The sequence below is a fragment of the Patella vulgata genome, chromosome 3 (genome assembly GCF_932274485.2).
Source record: "Patella vulgata chromosome 3, xgPatVulg1.2, whole genome shotgun sequence".
NCBI lineage: Eukaryota > Metazoa > Mollusca > Gastropoda > Patellidae > Patella > Patella vulgata.
The window spans coordinates 15,168,413-15,191,561 of NC_065881.2; the positions used below are offsets into that span (position 1 = coordinate 15,168,413).

The window sequence follows — 23,149 nt, forward strand, 5'->3', positions numbered from 1 at the left end:
ACAGTTTTTAAAGGCTTAGAAAATGCCCGTTTAAATGACGTATAACATGTATTTTTAGTATGAAATTTTTTATAAACAATATTTTTATTGAATATATCGAAACGGATGCTGGATATGAATAGGGTGTAAGATTACCACAGTATTAACAGTATAAAAATACACCAACCAATCCCAGTAACTCGAAATAAACATAACACATCTCATTTGAATTTCATTAGAGGATATTTACCTTTAGTTTAACCAATCATAAATTTTGTTTTGGAGTCATTTTTTCTTACGTACGAGATTCTTATGTGATATAGATACACTATAAATAAGAGTTTAAATTTTAAATCTGGTCAATGCGATCATTACCCAAGTATATAACGCCGCCCACAGTATCTCCGTATTTTACGCACACATCTAAGGTACGTAACTTTTAATGTTATTTTGATTTATTTATTAAAGATACATTATGTAAGATTTAGTTAAAGAGCTAGCCATTCTTGCTATAATAGTTCGAAAATAGTTAATGTAAAATAAATAATTTGAAAATTTCATTCAAATGTCTCTGTTGCGAGCAAAGATATTAGCCTTTGAAGGTTTGACAAGACGTGTGCAATAATTTCAACCAACGTACTGGTTGTTCGAAGGTAAGCCTCGCTCCTCCATTTTTAACTTAAATCAAAATATGGCTGAACTGTTATAATCTATTTAATATCGGAGAAATCCGATGCCATCGAGAGTTGATTATGGTCTGCATAAGGTAATTAATGTCTAATTAATAATTAAAGATACATTATGGGAGATAAGATAAAGAGATGGCAGTTCTCGCTATAATAGATAAAAACTAGATAGTGTAAAGGTAATTTGCTGAAAATTTCAGTCAAATTGATCCACTATGAGCCGAGAAAGAAGCCGGTGAAATTCTTGCATAGTCTCGGTTATCATTACTAAAATCATTAATATAAACAGCATAGTCTCGATTATCCACTTTTTCTGATTTAATTATCTTTGGCCGTTAGCGGCATATAGGAATCTACATCGAAGGCTAGCCTTGACATCGAGAGTTTATTATGGTCTGGATAAGTTATTTAAAGTCTAATTGATAATTAAGATAACATTTCAGGCCTAAAGAAAGACTTGTAATAAGCAGATTTTGCTCTTGCATAATGCATGTTTAATAATAACACATATCTGGGCTAAAGAAAGACCTGCAATAGGCAGATTTAGGTCTTGCATAATGTATGTCTAAAGATACATTATGTAAGCACATTGCACGTCTTTGTTTTGGCTTGAAATGTTGTAATAATTATTTTTTAGAAATTTATTCACATAACAAATCTATACTCAACTTTCTAGACAAATTGAGAGAGAGAGAGAGAGAAATGGGGTTTAACGTCCACTCGACATAAACTAGGTCATTTCGGGACTAACATATGGTTTAATTTTATTTCAATAATTCGCTTGCGCCTAGGGGTCTTTAGCAGTGGGAGGAAACCGGAGGACCCGGAGAAAACCCACGAGGTTGGACAGGCGACCCTACTCCTTGTCACGTACAACCGGGGATTCGAAACTACGCCAGTCGACTCAATGACAGACTTTATGATACAGCGCGCGCCTAGACAAATTGATTTAAACATCCGCGAGATTTAAATATTTAACGATAAAGTGGACAATCAAGGCTAAGTCTCGGTCGTAAAAACTGTCATCAGAATTAACTTCAATCAGAATAAAGTAATTTGGATTAAATTTTCAAAATATTCATTTTACTTTATCCATTTTTGGGAAGCCTCGGTGGCTAGGTGCGTAAAACGCTGGTTCGCTAGTCTGGAGGTCGCGGGTTCGTTCAAATGGATTATCAGGTGTGGTTTACCCTTGTCAGTGTGCTAGGACGAAGGTCTGACAAGGAGAGCTGTCTAGTCGTTCGGGTGGGACGAAAAGCCGAGGTACTATGTACACACTGGCGTGCACGTAAAAGACTCCTTGCAGTTTGAATTCGATTTAAAAATAGGCCATAGCTCCCCTGTCATGGCAAATTCCCGTCATCATAGCACAGTGCATGGCGTATTCCCGGTTAGGCCAATCGGAGCAGAACAGTAGGACGTTAAACCCATTTCATTTCATTCCATAAATATGTCTGGTATGTATCCTGCTAGTCTTACATTATACATCTTTAACTGCATATACACGTCATAAATCTGTCACTGGTCATAAATATGTCTTGTGTACTATAATCACTTATATATTGTCACGTCGTTTGGTGGCTCAGTGCTTAAAGTGCTTGCTCACTAATCAAACGTTCCCGGGTTCAATTCCGGTGCTGGCCTAGAAAGTTCCTCGGTATAAATAATAAAACGTGGTTTCCTGTTTGCAGAGTAGGACGAACAATGAACCATATGTTAGATCCAAAAATACCCATTTTCGTCTATTATAGGTTCCAAAGAATATCGTTAAAGGCCCATGTGCGTAATTAGCGAGCGGGTAAAAGAACCAGACGATGATCGGAATTTTAATTTCTAGTCGACACGACCCATCTGTCATCTTGAAACTAACTTTGACATAATTCGATAAGTTCTTATTTATTACTTGTAATGTCGGTATGTTTGAGGGGGCGGGAATATTAGATAGTATTGAGTCAAGTGGCGTGGTTTCGATTCCCCGCGTGTACGTGACAAGGTGTAGGGTCGCCCGTCCAACCTCGTCAGTTTTCTCCGGGTCCTACGGTTTTCCCCTCACTGCTAATGAACCATATGTTAGTCCCGAAAATACCCATTTTCGTCTAGTATAGGTTTCAAAGAATATCGTTTAACACCCTTTAACTTTAACGAGATTAAAACCTGTCTGATAACTGCATATTGGACTTTCGGGGGTTTAGATGGTCGACCGGTTTAACATGAGTGTCCGAGTCCCCACAGGAGTACATAATGTTTTTATATATGCAGTGGCGATCGCTCTCTTTAACGCCTACATGCACAGGAGACGATTTTTAGTTCCATCTGATCTGAACGACTAGACAGTGTTCATTCCTTGGGTCCTAGACATGATGATGGTGACAATAGCGATGATGATTTCTATATTTCAAATCTGATGTATGTTGTATTCATGAAATGAAATGAAATGGGGGTTTAACGTCGTACTGTTCTGCTCCGAACTGGGTTAATGAAGACGGGCATACGCCATACAGTGTGCTATGAGGGAAATTTTGCCCGGACCGCGGCACTTACTCTTATATCGAATTCCAACTGTCAAGGGATCTTTTACGTGCACGCTAATGTGTACCCGGGACCTCGGTTTTTCGTCCCATCCGAACGACTATACAGCTGTCCTTGTCAGCCCCCCCCCCCCGTCTTGCATTACTGACCAGGGGGAACCACACTGGAAAATCTGAATGAACTTTCTCGGCCAATGCAGGGATCGAACACCCGACCTCCAGACTATCGAGCCAGCGTCTTACCTACTTAGCCACCATGACCCCCCCCTTCATGAAATGGAGTTTAACGTCCTACTTTTCTGCACCATCTGGGATAATGAAGACGAGATTTTGCTTATTTGTTATATGACATTTTTTCTACGGTGTTTTAAATTGAAACCCCAGAGACTAAGAAAATTGGGGATTACTGTCCACTAACAAAAACTAGGTCATTTCGAAACTAACATATGGTTCAATTTAATTTCAATAATTCACTACAGGCGATCCTTGTATTGACTTAATGAGATATCCTGAGACCTAAAACACGCGCCACCTCCTACGGGCAAATATAACGTCATTAAGGATAGTACGCCGTATTTGATTGGTCCGTGGAGTAACTTCCTTGATTTATAGGATTAGCTAATCATAACGATGACAATCTATTATTCGCCCATTTATTTGACAAATTACAAATTATAGAGAACAACAAACAAAATGATTTATTGGCATTTATTATATTTGTACTTTTTACATCCGTGTGATGATATCTCTCGCTCAACCATAGTGTAAACTCATCACTTTCTTTTTCATATAATTGGGAATGAAAAGAACCTTAAGGGAATACGTCATATATAAAAATATAAAATAATAATAACAATAGTTAATTTGCAATAACAGGCCATGATCCCATAGTACACTCAAGACAAGATAAAAAAAATTACAAACATAACAAACCAACACTATTTGTATTTACACAGATTTATTACAATCTGATTAAAATACAGATCTATATTTCGTTTCGTTTTTATTATACTTTCGATGGCCTACACTACATGAAGATCTGACAAGTTATAGCGATAGGTCACGTTAGGGGTCAAAAGACCGACTTATGACCCTTTTGACGTCAGACATTTGATTAACCAATCAGCATTGATGTTACTAGTGGATTAGCCACAGTTCCGTGAAAAACACACCTAAAGCTCGCCGTAACAGACCGTTTCATTGGCTTATCCCCGACACCATTCAGACTACGAGTTAAATAACAACTCTTCCAGATCCAAGTGTAGTAAAGACAAGTAAAACGAAATTTTGAACTATAAAAACGAAACGAAATAGGATCTGTGTTTTAACCAGATTGAGATTCATTATAACCTCACGTCAAATCATAGTAAATAATTTCAATAATTTAGTAATTTGCTCTTCTTTTCATAGCATTATAAATAAACTTACTTATGTTACAGATTATATCACAATTAGTACTCTGCAAGTATCCTTTAACATGGTTATCTAAGTAATTATATCACAATTAGTACTCTGCAAGTATCCTTTAACATGGTTATCTAAGTAATTATATCACAATTAGTACTCTGCAAGTATCCTTCAACATGGTTATCTAAGTAATTATATCAAAATTAGTACTCTGCAAGTATCCTTTAACATGGTTCTCTAAGTAATTATATCACAATTAGTACACTGCCAGTATCCTTTAACATGGTTCTCCCGGTAATTATTGGCATAGCAAATAGTTCTCAGGTTGTCATACAGTTAACAGTGAACCAAAAAATGTAATTCATTTTCAATTGTACTTATATACCTCTCATTCAAACAATATTTACATATCCTGTCATTTCTTTCAATTGATATAGTTCTACTACCTGATTGTATTAAAAGGTTATGGCTACTTACTCTTAATCTGCTTTATTCTACTCTATGTTATCTTTGAGTGACATTTAGCGATTGAAAAACACATTAACAGAACACAATTTTTATGGGGAACAATCACTGGTTTTATTCTAAAAGCACGACGTTTACGAACTGTCATTGTGCTGTTTTACGACAAGAAAATACTTGTCGAAACGTCGTGCTTTTAGAATAAAACCAGTGATTATTTTCCATAACGTCCACCCGACACAAACTAGGTCATTTTGGGACTAACACATGGGTGAATTTTATATCAATAATTCGCTTGCGGGTAGGGGCCTTTAGCAGAGGGAAGAAACCGGAGGACCCGGAGAAAGGGCTTGATAAGATGTACGTAGTTAAGGCGAGATCAAGCCTTCTATTGAAGATGCACCGCCCCTGACTCCGCCCTGCAGTCTAGTCTTTATGACGTCGAGTCGTGAATTTGGACAGCGATCTTTCCAGTGTAAATCAGCAACATTTTGGAATAAACTACCACCAGAAGTTAAAGATACATCAACCTTATTGCAATTCAAGAGTTTATTTAAATACACACCTGTTTAAAGAATACTATGCGACATAAAACTGTTATAGCACATAATTTATTAACGTCGCGCTATGAGCGTACACTTAGTGTAAGGACTTTAGCGTGTTAAAAGTGCACTATTATTACTTGGGGGACTTGAAGATGAGGATGGGGAAACACCACTACTGCCCCCCCCCCCCTCCGCACACCACTACCTGCCCCTACCCCCCAACACACACACTCACACCCTAAGAAATCGACATATGGCAATAGTATCAACACGGCCTCTAGACCCACAGCGCAACGCTTTAGGCCATTATAGAATAGTGTTATTTATTGTGAATCGTCTATTTTACCGTTTCTTTCAATAATCTTTCAATATGTGTTTTAATTTGTATCCATATTTTCCAGATTACATCATGTGGCGAGGTGGGGTGTTTTTCGGACTGTTCTGTCTGATATTCCGAGCACAAATACTGTTGTCTCCACTTATTGGTAAATATATAATAATTAATTTCTTTTTATACGAAAATTAGAAGAAATGTGAATTTCTTAATTTGTCTACATTCTTTGAGATATATTGTAATTTGGACTCAGTCAGTAAGACGTTGGCTTGCTAACCTGTTCGATCCTGGTATTGGCGGAGATATCGCATCTTGATTTTCCGACGCGGTTCCCCCTTGTCAGTGGTACAAGACGGGCTAATGAAGATGGGCATACGCCATACAATGTGATATAAGGGAAATTTCCCCGGACAGCGGTACTACGGTCAAATCTTATATGGAAGTCCAATGTAAAGGGTTCTTTTACGTGCACGCCGATGTGTACGCGGGAACTTGACTTTTCCTCCGATCCGGACGACTAGATACTGTCCTTTGCCAGGCCCTTCTTTCTAAACGACTGACAAGAGGAAAAACCCGTAGGTGTTTCCGAGCCAACGCCAAAAACCGATAGGACAACCGCTTAAGATGATATGAAATTGATGACATTGGTGTCATGTATTTTTTTTATCAGAAGCATCTTTCAAAAGCGGTAACGAAATAAATAAAGATGATGGCACCCACATTATGTCTTTGACTATGTGCTTAGCTCAAATATCTGGTATGAACGACAATTATACTCTTCGAGAAGTCCCACCAGTACGTTTAGAACCTGAACCACAGTAAGTTAAACTTATATTTTTTATCCCAGTATCACCCACGTAAAGCTCTCTCTTCTCTCTCTCTCTCTCTCTCTTTCTCTCTCTCTCATTCTGGGGGGGGGGGGGGACGAGGGGAATTGAATCAGGTCTGTCACTGAGTCAAGTGGTGTCGTTTCGATTCCCCGCTTGTACGTGACAAAGAGTAGGGTCGTCTGTCCAATCTCGTAGGTTTCATCTGTGTTCCCCAGTTTTCTCCTACTGCTAAAAAGATCCCTCTGAGCAAGCGAATTATTGAAGTAAATTTGAACCATATGTTAGTCCCGAATTGACTTGGTATTTATTTATTGTCCTAGTACCATCCAGGCAATGTTTATAGTCCAATCAAAATTACAGTTAACCGTCGTTGTTCGTGGGACTATCGTCTACAACATATTCAAAGTTCTCTGATTTTCGGGTCGGGGAAAGGGCCTAATTTACCTAAATTCAAAATGGCAGCCAAATGTATCTTTCGAGTTTCATAACTCCTTTAAAGTTATTATACAGATGGAAACATGACCCCTGCAAGTAAGGAAATTATTATAAATAAATCCCAAGACGTCACCACGTCTTAGTTTGACGTTAAATGCTGTCACCATACACTTTTCAAAAAAAAATAACTGAGCCCCTTGAAAGAAGTTTACTGATAGAAATTTAATGTAAATAATCACACGCTCATTAAATTACTGCACAGTCCTGAACTGTTTCATTTCTTGGTAGCCTTTCACACGTCAAATTCTCTTTTGGGCTTAATTCACATCCCCCCTCCCCAATCCACAACTGCACCTGGTAGCACAAGGGGAAACCACGATACTTTGCAACATCAGGAATCGACGGCAAGTATCATGATTTCCTTATATACTACCAGGTGCAGTTGTAGATTGTGGGGGAGCGGGGGCGGGGGAAAGGGGGCGGGGGGGGGGTGGATCGAGCTCAGAAAAGTGGAGCTCCAGAGGCAATCCTCAAATGCATCAATTGTGGCTGTAAACTAGAATGTGACACAACAAAGTGCATCAGTGAGCGACACAGTTTAGAGTGTTCGGATTCAGGCAGCTAATGCAAAGGTTTTAAGAGTAAATATCACATATTTATTTTTTAGATTTGTACGACAAGCAGTACCAACGTTGTGTCCGGACTCTGATCCTTTATTCCGTACAGCTGATGGCTTCTGTAACAACATCAAACGACCATCGTGGGGACAATCATTGGAACGATTTAAACGTTACGTGGATGCAGATTATGCTGACGGTAATACATTAAATGATATGAAATGGGGTTTAACGTCTTACTATTCTGCACCGACTCGGCTATAATGAAGGCGCACACTCCATGCAGTGTGCTCTCAGAGAAATTGTGCTACGGCCTATATCGAATTCCAACTAACAAAGGGGTCATTTATGTGCACGTTTGGGACGACAAATCAAAGTCTGGTGTATACGTTGACATCACGCAAAATAACCCTTGCCAGTTGGAAGTCGATGAACAGTAGGTGGACTGGAAACACTGCTGCCCAGGCCAAATGTCACAGTCTTCATTATCCGGGTTGGATATCCGGACGTTAAACCCCATTTTATTTCACTTATAAACATTTGTGCAAATGTTTTAATTGGATTATTTGACTTATTTGGAAAGCGACAGAGGTCTGGTAATGCCCGGGAAAATTCCTTGTTTGTAGTGGTCCTTAATAATCAAGTAGGGCCTAGCATTTTGTACACCGACATTGATAATTTCCAATTTAGAAAAAAATACATTAATTGCTCTCTCTGTCCCATCACTTCATGCCAATAAAGCATTACATGTGAAATTTCTAAATCAAGGGGGATAACAAACAATTCTAAATGGCCACAAATACTTGCCCTCACTGCATGGCTCGTCCATTTAAATCCATTCTCCACGGGTATCGTTCCGTTCCGTTATAGTCCATCAACTGAGTTTTCATGATTTTGAATGATCATTCCTTGATCAAAACACTGCTTGCACACCAGTCTTAGCATCATTGTTTACGTTACCAAAAAAGAGGGTGGCCGAATGGTTAGCATGTGCGCGCTGTTTCATAAGGCCTGTCATTGAGTCAACAGGCATGGTTTCGAATCCCCGGTTGTACGTAATAAGGAGTAGGGTCGCCTGTCCAACCTCGTGGGTTTTCTCCGCGTTCTCCGGTGCCCCCCCCCCCCCACTGCTAAAAGACCCCTACAAGCAAGCTAATTAATGAAATAAAATTAAACCATATGTTAGTTCCGAAATGACCTAGTTTGTGTCGAGTGGACTTTAAACCCCATTTGAGGTTAGTGGATTAGAAAGGAATGATACCACAGGGTATATCGTGAAGGATTTGGTGGTGAATTTAACGAGACAAATTAAAACAATATCACAAGGATGTATTCATATATGTAAATAAAAACAAATATCACAGAAAATATGATTTAAAATAAATACATCAATTCCTATACATATATAAATATTTAAAACTCAATATATGATAAATATATACAATTAAAATTTTGAATAAAAGTTTGTCTCTTTTAAAAATGCTAGCAATTTATCATATAGTTCCGGTTGGGCAAATAACTGACGTGCTGTTCTGGCAACGGTAATATTTAGTTCTAATATACTTGAGATAGTTGCACTCAATCAAGATGTGTTTTACTGTCAAAGCAACACATTCTGGTTGCGGCTCTCGCTTCAAAATGAAAAGGGGGGTTGGATGGCCGAATGGTTAGCACGTGCGTGCTGTATCATACGGCCTGTCATTGAGTCAACTGGCGTGGTTTCGAATCTCCGGGTCCTCCGGTTTCCTCCCACTGGTAAAGACCCCTACGCGCAAGCGAATTATTGAAATAAAATTAAACCATATTATGTTAGTCCAGAAATGACCTAGTTTGTGTTGAGTGGACGTTAAACCCAATTTCTCTCTCTCAAAATGAAAATATGAGTTAAAAAGGTATGACCAATGCGAGAGCTATACAAAACAACTTCATCCCTCCTGCTGGTTCTGTGGGAGCTTGGCCAGTCTCCTAAGAGAAGCTTAATGTGATGAAGTTTGTTTGTGTCTACAAGATTCCAAGACCGTTGCCAGCGGTATATATAATAAATTTAATGGACGACTTAAAATCGGTGAAAGGTAAAAGAAATTGTGATATGGGGACTTTTGACCGGGCCTACAAAACTGCATGTTAGGTTGTAAAGGTCAAAATGGTTGGAATGATCAAAACAAATCGACAGTCCAAGAAATGTCATGGATATAACATTGAAGTCAAGGAGAGGGGGGGGGGTCTTAGTCCAAATGAATGGGGGGGGGGGTTATAACGTCTAACTTTCGCGCACCAACCGGGCTTATAAAGACGGGCACACGCCATGTCCGGGCAGTGACACAATACCTGACAACACTAGTGCAGGATGGTGAACCCCATTTCATTTCATTTTGTATCTTCATAGTGTAATTACATCCTTTTGCAGAAATCGGGGATCCTAGAATTTTGCAAAGTCATTTTTTTTACTAGCCATTTGTTCTGTGTTCTGTTCTTTTCCAGGAATTGGTGCCCCGAGGATTTATTCCACGTTTGGACGCTGTAGTAAACCTTGGTTTCGAAGGCTTAAGCCAAATAAATGTCTGTTACCTAGTGCTCGAACAGTCAGTATCAATATTCACCCGCCAAGACGAGTCAACTCTAAACATTCAGTGATGCTTATGCAATGGGGACAATTTCTGGACCACGATTTTACTGCATCAGCCATTCAACAACGTAAGTAACTTAGAAACGCCAAGAGATACAATATTGAAACGTAGCTCCGAATAAAGTAAAATATAATAATTATTTTCCATTTGTTTACATTTAAGTATTGAGGTTGGTAGTCTAATGGTTTAACGCGTGCGCGTGAAATCATAAGCTCTCTCGTTGAGTCAAGTGGCGGAGTTTCGTCTCCCTGCTTGTAAGTGACAAAAAGTAAGGTCGCCAGTCCAACCTCGTGGGTTTTTTCCAGCTACCACAGCCCCCCCCCCCCCCCACTGCTAAAGAACCCTACGCTCAAACGAATTATTGAAATAAAATTTAACCATACGTTAGTCCCGAAATGACCTAGTTTGTGTCGAATGGACGTTAACCCCCATTTCTCTCTCGTCCTGGCAGAACGGTGCCTTTATATTTTCATTTACACTAAATGGGAAATATTTTTTATCCAGGTATACGTCAAACACCTTTATTTATTTTTCTAATGCTTCAAAAAATGTTTTGGAATTCAATTCGCAGAAGGAAAAAACGCGCACCGATGTCATCTCTCTCAGTGTTATTAGCGATCTAATAATCGCTGCTGATCAGTGTGCTTCGAAAGTATAAAAAAACGAAACGAAATATTATAGATCTATATTTTGATCAGATTGGTAATAAGACGTTAGTACTTAGAAGTATCTTTGAACTTATACGATAAATCATAAATTGAAATATACATATTATCGTTACCGGTCCGGGACTGTATAGCACAGTGAACGATTACGACTGGCTGGCCCCCGTATCAATTCACTTGATTCGGTGTTTGTTGTTTATTTCTTGCAATATATGTGTAGCTTGTCTTGTTGGTTTGGTTTTGTCTGCAGGGTAGTCCTCCTGGAATTGCTAATAGAACAACAGAGGAACAATCCTGGAACCGGTTAAAAAATGTATTTCTATTTGTCTTTCAGCCGAAGAAGGTGTATCACCGTGCTGTGATAATAGAAGGGCTAAAAAAGGAAAGCTTCACCCACACTCCTTTAAAAGGTAATCTAAATATGTCTTGTTGTAATTCAAACTGGTTGGCTGGCAAACTGACTGGTGGCTCTTTCCCGCCTGCCGTGGATTTTCTCTGCCCCCTCTTCTCCCATCCCACTTCATCCACTGCTAAAACAAACGAATTATTGAAATAAAATTGAACGATATTTGTGTCGAGTGCACGTTATCCACCCCACTCCACCCCGTCTTTATTTTCCCGGTTTGAGCAGAAAGTAAAGACCCCGGGTCACTCGGCAAATCTCGACAGATTCCGTTACCCTACATCTAATCTCGGCTGTATGACAGTAAGTGATATGTACCTACGCCCATACATTTGCGATGCGGCTGCCGGTTTACTTTAAACAGGAAAACGTGTCGCTTTTACAAAAAAGTCCCAAATTGCGTCTTTTGTAGAGTGTATATACCTAAATGAGCAGAGATATTGTCTCAAGGCTGTTGGTTTGATAAAATTCCCTGGTAATTCCCCAAACCCAATGCCAAACGTGACGTTTGTTGATATAATACACTCTCCACAGAAATCTCCATGGGGGCAGCCATTTTTCATTCGGAACCTTTAAAATAGTTCAAATATGGCGGAAATGGTGATACAGCCGAGATTAGATGCGTAGAATCTGTCGAGGTTTGCCGAATGGACCCCGGGTCTCATTTCATTCCATTTAATTACACTTTACATACGGGTGATTTCACTTTACATACGGATGATTTCACTTTTCATACGGATGATTTCACTTTTCATACGGATGATTTCATTTACATACGGGTAATGTTTTGATAAAAGAAGGATAATAAAATCCCCAAATTGCGCAGACTAGTTTCCTATCATTGTGAAAAATGAAATGAAATGAAATGAAATGGGGTTTAACGTCCTACTGTTCTGCTCCTAAACTGGGTTAATGAAGACGGGCATACGCCATACAGTGTGTTATGAGGGAAATTTTGCCCGGGCAGCGGCACTACGGTCTACTCTTATATCGAATTCCAACTGCCAAGTGATCTTTTACGTGCACGCCAATGTGTACACGGGACCTCGGTTTTTCGTCCCATCCGAACGACTAGACAGCTGTCCTTGTCAGGCCCTCCGTCCTGCATCACCGACAAGGGGAAACCCTATCATTGTGCAGTCTAGTTTTCTATAATTATTGACCAGATTGCGCGATATAGTTTCGTCCTAATTAGGGAAAGTTTAGATTATTTTAATCCAGTAGGGTACCTACCCTCTACCTAAACTCCAGAGTATCCACCCTCTACCCAAACGCTAGAGTATTTACCCTTAACCCCAACTTTAGAATATTTACCCTCTACCCAAACACTAGAGTATTTGCCCTCTACTCGAACTCTAGAGTATTTACCCTCTACCCAAACTCTAGATTGTTGACCCTCTACCCAAACTCTAGATTGTTGACCCTCTACCCAAACTCTAGATTGTTGACCCTCTACCCAAACTCTAGATCTACCTAAACTTATTATCATTATATTTTTTTCAGAAATAAAAGATGCTTTCCAATTTCTATCAAGCCTCGTGATCGCTTTTTTAAGTCTAAATGTTTAGACTTTGTCCGATCTCGCGCAATTAGCCCCAGATTTAGTAAGTATGGAACTGTTTAGACTTCGTTAGCTCCAGATTCAGTTACTAATTTCAGGGGTTTAGGTGGTGGCCGAATGTTTGGACCTCGTTAACCCCAGATTCAGTTAGTTATTTCAGGGATTTAGGTGGGTGGCCGAATGTTTGGACCTTGTTAGCCCAGATTCAGTTACTAATTTCAAGGGGTTGGGTGGGTAGGTGACCGAATGACTTAACGCGTGCGTGTTAGATTATAAAATCTGCCATTGAGTCAGGTGACGTGGTTTCGATTCTACGATTGTACGTGACAAGTAATAGAATCGACTGTCTAAACTCATCATGGTTTTCTTCGGGTCCTATGGAATTATTGAAATAAGATTGAAACATATGTTAAACCCTGTTTGCGTCGAGTGGACGTTGAACACCCTTTTCTCTCTGTGTCTTTGAGTCAGTAACTGTTTAAACATAAGGTATATATATTTGTCCAATAAAACCCAGTTAAAAATTGTATAAACATTATATGATGATCATTTTCAGTTAAACCCATTTCATTTAATTTGATTTATTACTTCAGATCGTTGGAATCCACGAGAACAACAGAATTTATTAACATCTTTTGTGGATGGTTCCAATGTGTATGGCAGTGATCAGGACACACAGGATCGTCTACGGGGAGTTGATGGTAAGAAATGGACTGAAAAGGTTTTAAACATCCAAAGTTTCTAGTCATCACCGATCGGGCTAATAAATACTCACAATGTTCCTACTTTTCGGGGGTCACGATGGTTAAGTGGAGGTCGGGTGTTCTATCTCTGCATTGGCCGAGAAAGTTCATCCAGTTTTTCCGGCGTGGTTTCCCCTTTGTCAGTGTTGCAGGACGGAGGGCCTGACAAGGATGAGGCGAAAAACCGAGGTCCCATGTACGTAAAAGATCCCTTGACAGTTGGAATTCGATATAAGAGTAGGCCGTAGTGCCGCTGTCCGGGCAAAATTTCCCTGAGAGCACACTGTATGGCGTTTGCCCGTCTTCATTAGCCCAGTTCGGAGAAAAACATTTGGACGTTAAACCCCATTTCATTTCTTTTTGCATTTCGTTCCTACTTTTAATCGAACGACTCTTTAACGTACACGCCAACGATTTTTGTCGAAGCCCAGCGGCAAGACGGTTGTTCCTTGCCCGTTCGCCCCCCCCCCTCTCCCACTTACAGTGTAGACGGGTGGATTGGGGTTTGTTTCATCTCATCCGAACATGGCATAGAATGAGGGAGATTGGGTTTAATATCCAAAAACACTATATAGACTAGGTCATTTCACGACGAACACATGGTTCAATCTTATTTCATTTAAAAAATTCGCGGTTGGGCGAAGCGGGGGCACTTTCCTCCTTGGCATGTACAATTATTGGGATCGACACCACGCCACTTGCCTCACTCAATGACAAGCCTGATGATCTATAAAGCACATACGCTAGATAAATAACTTTCTATTTATTACGCTCTGTATTTCCCAGGCCGTATGAAGACATCCGATAATAATTTGTTACCAAGAGGTCGAGATGAAGACTGTATCAGAAGAAATGCACCATTCTGTTTCGATGCTGGTAAGTTACCTTTCCAACATCATCCCCGGATCCATTCGCTTGATCTGATATACGTTGTTTGTGGTGTCTGCACATTATATTCTGTATTTCTTTGTGTGTTGTGCGGTCCCCCTGCCTTGTCTATACAAAAATATACTAATACATCCGTTTGATTTTGGAAATTCCTGTGTATATTGTGTCCTGTCCGCAGGTTTGTCTTCTGTAATTGTTTGTGTGTGGTCAAAGGTCACGAGATGTAAACATGACTAGCCCTAATCCTAACCCTAGCCATAGCCCTAACCCACAATCTCGTCAACAATCACATGCTCTAACCCTATTTACATCTTGCAACCATGACGAAATCTGCAGTTGACCTTAATATATAGACCTTACCTTTAAGGGAATGTTGTAACACTATTTTGGTAGTGGCAACCATGACGAAATCTGCAGTTGACCTTAATATATATACCTTGCCTTTAAGGGAATGCGGTAACACTATTTTGGTAGTGGTAACAGAGATCACTTGCGTACATAGTAGCTGCGTTCCCACTGCATGCGCATTCAATGCGAATTCCGGAGACCGGCCTCCGGAACTCGGATTGGTTTGTCTCGGATTAAACGCGGTGCGTCACATTACAGCTTAATCTCTTTGAATTCATATTGAAACGCGCCACACTGAATGCGCATAACTAGCAGAAGTGAACGTCATTCATATCCAAGATGGATGCGTCCGTCATTCATATTCGTGATCTTATTTTGCCTATTGTTTAATTTCTTGAGGCGAGTAAGGCTACATCAGCGACGCCGGGTCTGCACCAGAATCAAAGGTGAATGAGGATGATTACTCTTCTGGTAGCGTTTGCTATGCATCAACAAGTATGTACATACACCTCACTCTCGACTCAGTACTAGCGAAGATAAATTTCATAATTACATGTACATTAATACAAGCCTTTCAGCACTGAACATGCATAATGCAAAGCAATATATTCAGTTGTCATTTTAATCGAACCACATACAATACATGCTATAGAGACTAGACTCTACTAGACTCAAGTCGCCTGGAACTGGTCTGCCCTGTCCCTTATGTCTAGGCCTTAAATGAAAAGCCATGATCTTAACACACCATATCTTTGCATTTGGATTTTTAACCGGCTATGTTACCACAGTATACGTTTCAGTGAGGTAGGGTTACTATATGTAGGCTATACCACAACTGATTTGTGTTTGCGATATTAATTTTTATTTATTTGCAGAATATTGGCTTAGAAAATACACAAGTTTCCCCTCCTAGCTATGAAACGGAAGTAGAAGTGAACATGCGCGCAAACCCGTTGATCTGAATCAAGCGCGCCACCCTCAAATTGCGAATAACCTGATTCGGAATATTGTTCCAGATTGAATTCTAAAAAAAAATATACGGATTCGTTATTTCAGATTTAGTTCGGATTTTAGCGAATTCAGTGTGACGCCTAAATCCGGAATAAGACTTTATTCTGAATTCAATTCAGATTAAACTCCCAATGTGAACGTACCTAGTGATGGTTGAATTCGAATTCGTGAAAATCGGACGAAAACAATTACATGTATAATTTACATTCTTTTAAAAAACCAAAATGACTTACCGTTAAAACAACACGGCATCCACAACTGATACTGTAACACTATTATAGTAGTGATAACAGAGATCAATTTCGTAAATATATTATTTTTGTACATCAGGAGAAATAAATATAAAACAGCTACATAAATTAAACAGGGACATAAATTAGACAGGAATATGAACAATAATATAATGATACAAATGCCTTATGAGTATCCGGTCACAGAATATTTAACAAACTGTTTTCTATTTTCTAGGTGATGAAAGGGTGCACGTGTTTCCCGGTTTAACGGCTTTACACACAGCCTTCGTCCGATACCATAATTATATTGTTGATGATTTAAAACAACACAATACAAGGTGGGATGGGGAGCGATTATTCCAGGAAACCAGAAAAATCATCAGTGCCCTTTTACAGGTGAGGGAATTTTTTCAGAATATTGAAGAGAACTGGGTGCGAATAGTGCGTTACATCGCAAGGTATGTCACTGTCCAACCTCACTGTGTTTTCTCCGGGTATTTCGGTTTCCTAGCACTGCTAAAGACCCCTACGCGTAAGTGAATTGTTGAAAAATAAACCATTCCATATATTACTCTCGAAATGACCTAGTTTGTGTCGAGTGGGTTCGAGTGGCATGCCCAAACTCTCGGGTTTTCTCCGGGTCCTCCGGGTCCACAGTTAAAGACTCCTACGCGCAAACGAATTATTGAAATAATTTTCTCTGATCCCCGGTTTCATGCCAATGCAAAAGACTTCTACACGCACCCGATATATTAAAATAAAATTCAACCATATGTAAGTCTTGAATGACCTGGTTTATCTGGACGTTTAATTCACTGTATGTCTTCTATCGCTATCTGTCTGCCTGCCTGCCCGTCCCCATTTCTCTCTCTCTCTCTCTCTCTCTCTCTCTCTCTCTCTCTCCCATTCAATCATTATAATAATAATTATATTGTTTTACACAGAGAATCACCTACACAGAATTTTTACCCGAAGTTTTATCAGACGACACTCTAGATCACTACAATCTAAAGGAGGGTAACTATGAGTACAGCATCAACGTTAATCCAAGTATCGCGGGCGCTTTTGCCACTGCAGCGTTTAGATTTGGTCATACTCTAATTCCCGATTTTCTGGTAATAGATGGTAAAGTAGTAAAAAGCCGACGTCTCTTCAACAATCCAGAGTTTATTTTCACCAGCTTGAAGTCAGTTGTTGAAAATATTTTATCCAACCCGGCTCAGATGAGAGATCGTTTCCTGTCCAAAGAAATCGTAGATCACCTGTTTGAAACTGAAATAGGATCGTTTGATTTGGCTGCCTTTAATATTCAGCGAGGTCGAGATCATGGTCTACCATCTTACAACACGTTTAGAAGATTCTGCAATTTACCTGAGGCCAAAAACTTCAACTCTGAACAATTCGAGAAAACAGCTCGAAAATCTCTTAGAAAGACCTACAGGTAAGTTGGACAACTTCTTCTTCCCTGGAGTCAAATAAGCGACTCGTCTCACATACATTGGTGTTGTGATCTTACAGGGAAAAGATTGGCTTCTGATATCCAATATTTACGACAAAAAAAAAATTACGATTGGTACACGAATCGTGTACCATAATGCGTTTCGGCGCAATTTGTAACAAGCGACTCGACGAACGAGGTTAGACATATTGCACAAGTCATGTCAAACGGTGACCCCATATTCTTATCTGGAGAGCATGCGCAATAAATACTATCGGTAAAGACTGGAATAACCAGTCGCTAGAGATTGCCATTCGATTGAGACTTCTGGCGTATTTCGCCTAACATAACTGCTTTGAAATTAAAGTAAAAACGGAAACGATTGAATGTAAATCAGTTTATTTACATTCATATTACATTATTATATACGTTTCGACCCATTTGTGTCAATTTGTAGGTTCCCAATATTAGCGATTTAGCTCCTTTAAATGTACATTACGTAAGAGCCAGATCTGCCTAATGCAGGTCTTCAAATGTTATATAAATCATTATTTAAACAATTATCAACACGAGAAGCCCAGAATTAACGTCCACTCGACACAAACTAGGTCATTTCGGTACTAACACATGGTCCCATTTTATTTCAATAATTCGCTTGCGCGTAGGGGTCTTTATCAGTGGGAGGAAACCGGAGGACCCGGAGAAAACTCATGAGGTTGGACAGGCAACCCCACTCCTTGTCACGTACAACCGGGAAATCGAAACGACGCCAGCTGACCTTTCATTTCATAATACATGTTTAAAGGAACATATCGACGAAGAACATTACGTGTATTCATTAGATCCTTAGATCATAGGGATTGTGTACGATATCATATGTTAGGCCTGGGATGACCTAGTTTGTGCTGAGTGGACGTTAAACACTGGTATCCACCAACAGCCTTTAATAAAAAGCACATTTATTTTGTAGAACTGTTGATGATATTGATCTGTTTTCCGGTGGTATGGCAGAACAAAATGAAATTGGGTCGAAAACTATGGCAGAACAAAATGAAAATGGGTCGATTCTTGGTCCCCTCTTCAATTGTATTTTGGGAAAACAGTTCAGCGATTTGAAATGTGGAGACAGTTTCTGGTACGAAACAACTGACAGTAGACGAGGATTCTCGAAAGGTGAGTCAATTTACGCCATATCACCTGCCTTGGGAGCCACGGTGGCTCAGAGAGTAAACTTTGCCTTGCTTACCTGGATGTTTCGTTTTCGATCATGGGGTTGGCCGAGAAAGTTCATCCGAATTTTTCGGGTGGTTCCCCCTTGTTAGTGGTGCAGGACGGAGGGCATGGGGGGGGGGTGCCGTGTATAGTCGTTCGGTCCCGTATACATATTGGTGTGCACGATATAAGAGAAGACCGTAGCGCCGCTATGCGGGAACTTTTTTTTCTCGTAACACACTGCATGACGTATGCCCATCTTCATTTGTCCAGACGGTACAGAAAGTTGGGACGTTAAACCCCATTTCTTTTCAAAATGGCATCCTGGGTTCTTAAAGATGTATTATGTAAGATTTAAATAAAGATCTGGACCCGGTTGCTCAAAACTAAGGTATTTTAACGATCCGTTAAACTCTAACGGATCGTTATCTTGGTAACGTGTCGTTTGTTAACGATCCGTTATATTTCTGTTGCTGGAAAGTCAATTTCATTATCCGTTAGCTAACGGATTCATTAAAGTTAATCCAAGAGAATACTGTTTGTTCATTGGCTGAATTTTAAATTCAATGTACATGTATAACAACTTCATAGAAGTTAGTATTAACAAGAAACTGAAGACAGTGAGACAACTGTGCAGTCTGTTCACAAAACTTGATTACAAACAAAAACATAACTGTAGAATTTACTAAAAAAAACCTATAAAAAACTATAGAATACTTTATTTTTTCCTTTAGAAATTTTAGCATAAATCTGTAGGAAAAATTATGGGATTTGCACTACAGAATTATGCGGCCATTATTTCCTACAGGCCACCAAAATTCTGTAAAATAGTATAGAATTTCACCCTATAGAAAATGGAATAGGCCCGCATCGCCCAACCCTCTAGAATGTTCTATAGAAAATTACATTGGTAATCTATGACTTTTTGCTACAGCCAACTAATGCCATCATTAAACAGATAAAGGAGCTCAACACCTCCGTTAAATATAACGCCAAGTTAACATCACGTTAAAGTTAACGGGGCTTCCAGCAACAACCTTTCTCTCCGTTAAAGTTAATGATCCGTTAACTCCATGTTAACGGATCGTTAAAAGATAACGGAGCTTTGAGCATCCGGCCCCTGGCCTTTCGTGCTATAATAGTTAAAAAAAATGGATAATGAATAATGAATTTATTGAAACTTTCTTTGAAATAACTTTATTCTGAGTGCAGTTATGACGATATAGCGTAGATCGTTCATTATAATTGCAACAGTACTTGACGATCGAGACTTAGCTTCGATTGTCCATTTTATCGTTATTTTTCTTTTTAAAAAATCTCGCGGATGTTTAAATCCATTTAAATATCTTCAATTTGAAACCAAAATAAAGACCGGCAATTGAAAGTTTTAGCTCTTACATAATGCGTCTTTAATTGGTTAAAAGAATCTTTAACGAGAAATATCGTGTCATCATTTTATTTTTCAGATCAACTTAAGGCCATTAAGAACGTATCTTTGTCTCAGATTCTGTGTCAAGTTTTTAGCTTGGCTGAAATCCAAAGAAATCCTTTCCGGCTCCCGTAAGTATTCAAAGTTATATTGAGTACTGTGTGAGGGGGGTGGGTTGTGTTGGTGTGCAGGGGGAGTCTATTTCACAGCGGTAAATGCGAAAAGCCTTCTTTTAAAGCTATTCAAGATGGCTGACCTATAAATTCACGTGCGGTGGAGGTTTACGAGTGACGTCACATCATACGGCGTCGATAGCACGTGTGTTGTTTGCATCGGAAGTAAACTGGTCCGGGAAGAATTAATGCCTTTTACTCATTGTACGCCTTCGCGTACTATTTTATGTACTCATTTACACTAAATAGGAAATATATTGTTTTAGAATTTTAGTTGCAGAAGAAAAAAAAGGTTAATATTGAGAGCTAATTAAATCGCCCGGATGTCACCCCTCTTATTTGGTCTGTTTGGGTCAAGTGGTCTAAAGTATTGCGCTTCGAGCTCTAGCTTGTGGCTGTGGTTTCGATTCGGCCTAGTGGTCTAAAGTATTGCGTTTCGAGCTCTAGCTTGTGGCCGTGGTTTCGATTCCTGCTGTGAGCGTGTGTGGCTTGGAGATAGGGGCGCTTGCTCAGTCTAGAGGGTTTACTTTGGGTTATCCGATTTCCTCCCACAGGAAAGGGCCATTCGCGCGCTAAGAGGGCTATAATGAAATAAGTTAACCTGTCTGCGATATCACCATCGATGGAAGCAGAAGTTAAACTCTACGAACAACAACGAAGTAATAGTGGCTCTGGATTTTCGGCGTGGTTTCACCATGTCGGTGCTTTAACGCGGTACATCTTATCAAGCCCGCCACGTAATACCCTGCATATTTCGGCACTAATTTCGATTGGCTACTTACGCAGCTGGAAGGCCTATCAGATTCCTCGATCACCGCTAGGACCAATTCTCGCGCTTTCCAGCTAAAATGTCTACCTGTAATAATCGAGTTGCAAAGTTCACGGTTTGTTCAATGTCAAGGTTTCCGTGGAGGTCGCCATGTTTGATTTGAGTGTTTGCGCCACAACCTGTGATTGAACGCTATCGTCCAGGTGTCTGTGTAGGGAAATAATGTAGCTATAATTTCTTTAATTGCAGACCATCTAGCAATGTCTAGATATTGTAAAACTCGCGGCCGTTGCTACAGGAACATGTAGGAAAGCGGGCCATGCAAAGAGCAGAGTCTAGTTGAGGTCCCGTGTAGGCTACATGTCCCTCATGGCACACTTCATGGCGTATACCCGGCTGGTGCAGAAGAGTAGGACGTTAGACCTAAATCTCGTTGGTGCAGAAGAGAGAGAGAGAGAGAGAGGGGGGGGGGCTTTACTGGGAGTGCAGAAGAGTGTGAAGTTAAATCTGAATCTCGTATGCATGTACACCTTGGCGTGCACCTAAATGAACACCCGAAGTTGGTTCAGAAAATAAGGGCGATAATCCCCATTTCGTTTCATTTGTAACAGTTCCATAATCTTCATGACAAAGAAATTAAAGAATTTTTTTTTATGAAAATATGAACAGAACGACATGTAAATGTATTATATTTTTTTTTATTTTATTTTTTACAGGGGCAAGACAGTTAAATGTAAAAAACTGTCAGAGTTGGACCTTAGTCCCTGGTATGAATAATAACAATGTTGCTAACGAAGTTAACGCCCACAACAACGCCACTGATGATGTCATCTTCAGCATTACTGGCTTCCATTTACATTAATATAATGATCGTCTCATCTAATAAAATTTTTTATTACAATTTCGATTCGTTTCATTTACCTATCTCATTTTTTAAAGTCGGGTTGCGTGATTGTAGCACTATAGGAATCCATTGCAAACTACAATATTGTTCCCTCATAGCACAGTGCATGGTGTAGCCTATGCCCGTCATCGTTAGTCCAATACTTGAGTCTTCCTCTCTGACCAGTGTTAGACCTGTACTTGAGGCTGGGCTAATGAAGACAGGCCTACGCCGTTTTGTCCGACCTACTCTCATTTCGAATTCCAAATGTCAGGGGTTGTTTTGCGCCCACGCCAATGTGTACATGGGAGATCCGTTTTTCGTCCCACCCAAACTACTATAGGTTGTCTCTTACTAGTCCCCGCCGTCCTACACCACTGACTAGGGAGAAGGGGGCCCTCTTACTCACTGAGCCATCGCGGCTCGGTCATTAGTAAGAATCCTCCCACTGCTAAAGACCTCTACGCGCAAGCGAATTGTTGAAATAAAATTAAACCATGTGTTAGTCCCGAAATGACTTAGTTTGTGTCGAGTGGACGTTAAACCCCATTTCTCTCTCTCTCTCTCATTAGTAAGAATCAAATACCCCGTCCGTTAAATGGAGTTATCTCCCTGGATCCGTTCAACCTTTCAATTAATACAACAAAACAAGAGAACTCTGATAAAAAAATACAATTTAACACAAATCTTTATGTTTGGTGATATTTTATTTTAATTTATTTTGAGTAGGTTATACAAATAAATATTAAAAGCTTCGATTTTCTAATTACAAAAACGCTAAATCAAACCAAAAGTTGTAGAAAATATCAAATCAAAATTTAAATATCATGTAGGTTTCGTATTTATCGGGAGTTTATTGTCTGTTTAACCATGCTTGAATTATGCATTAGAACAACTCGACGCTGTTCTAATGATTCAAATTTCCTGAATTTGGATTCGCCCT

The 23,149-nt window shown here is 39.6% G+C and overlaps 1 protein-coding gene across 1 annotated transcript; it reads left to right on the forward strand.

The window, feature by feature from the left end:
- Positions 1–258: 258 nt before the first annotated feature.
- LOC126816166 (eosinophil peroxidase) lies at positions 259–22,224 on the forward strand. The gene is made up of 14 exons (XM_050542412.2): positions 259–407; positions 6,009–6,092; positions 6,612–6,759; positions 7,874–8,022; positions 10,305–10,517; positions 11,450–11,525; positions 13,022–13,122; positions 13,673–13,780; positions 14,609–14,698; positions 16,538–16,698; positions 17,247–17,743; positions 18,711–18,913; positions 20,419–20,512; positions 22,040–22,224. Exons 2-14 carry the CDS (start codon positions 6,017–6,019, stop codon positions 22,098–22,100), a joined length of 1,977 nt encoding a protein of 658 aa, XP_050398369.1. The 5' UTR covers positions 259–407; positions 6,009–6,016; the 3' UTR covers positions 22,101–22,224.
- Positions 22,225–23,149: the final 925 nt, after the last annotated feature.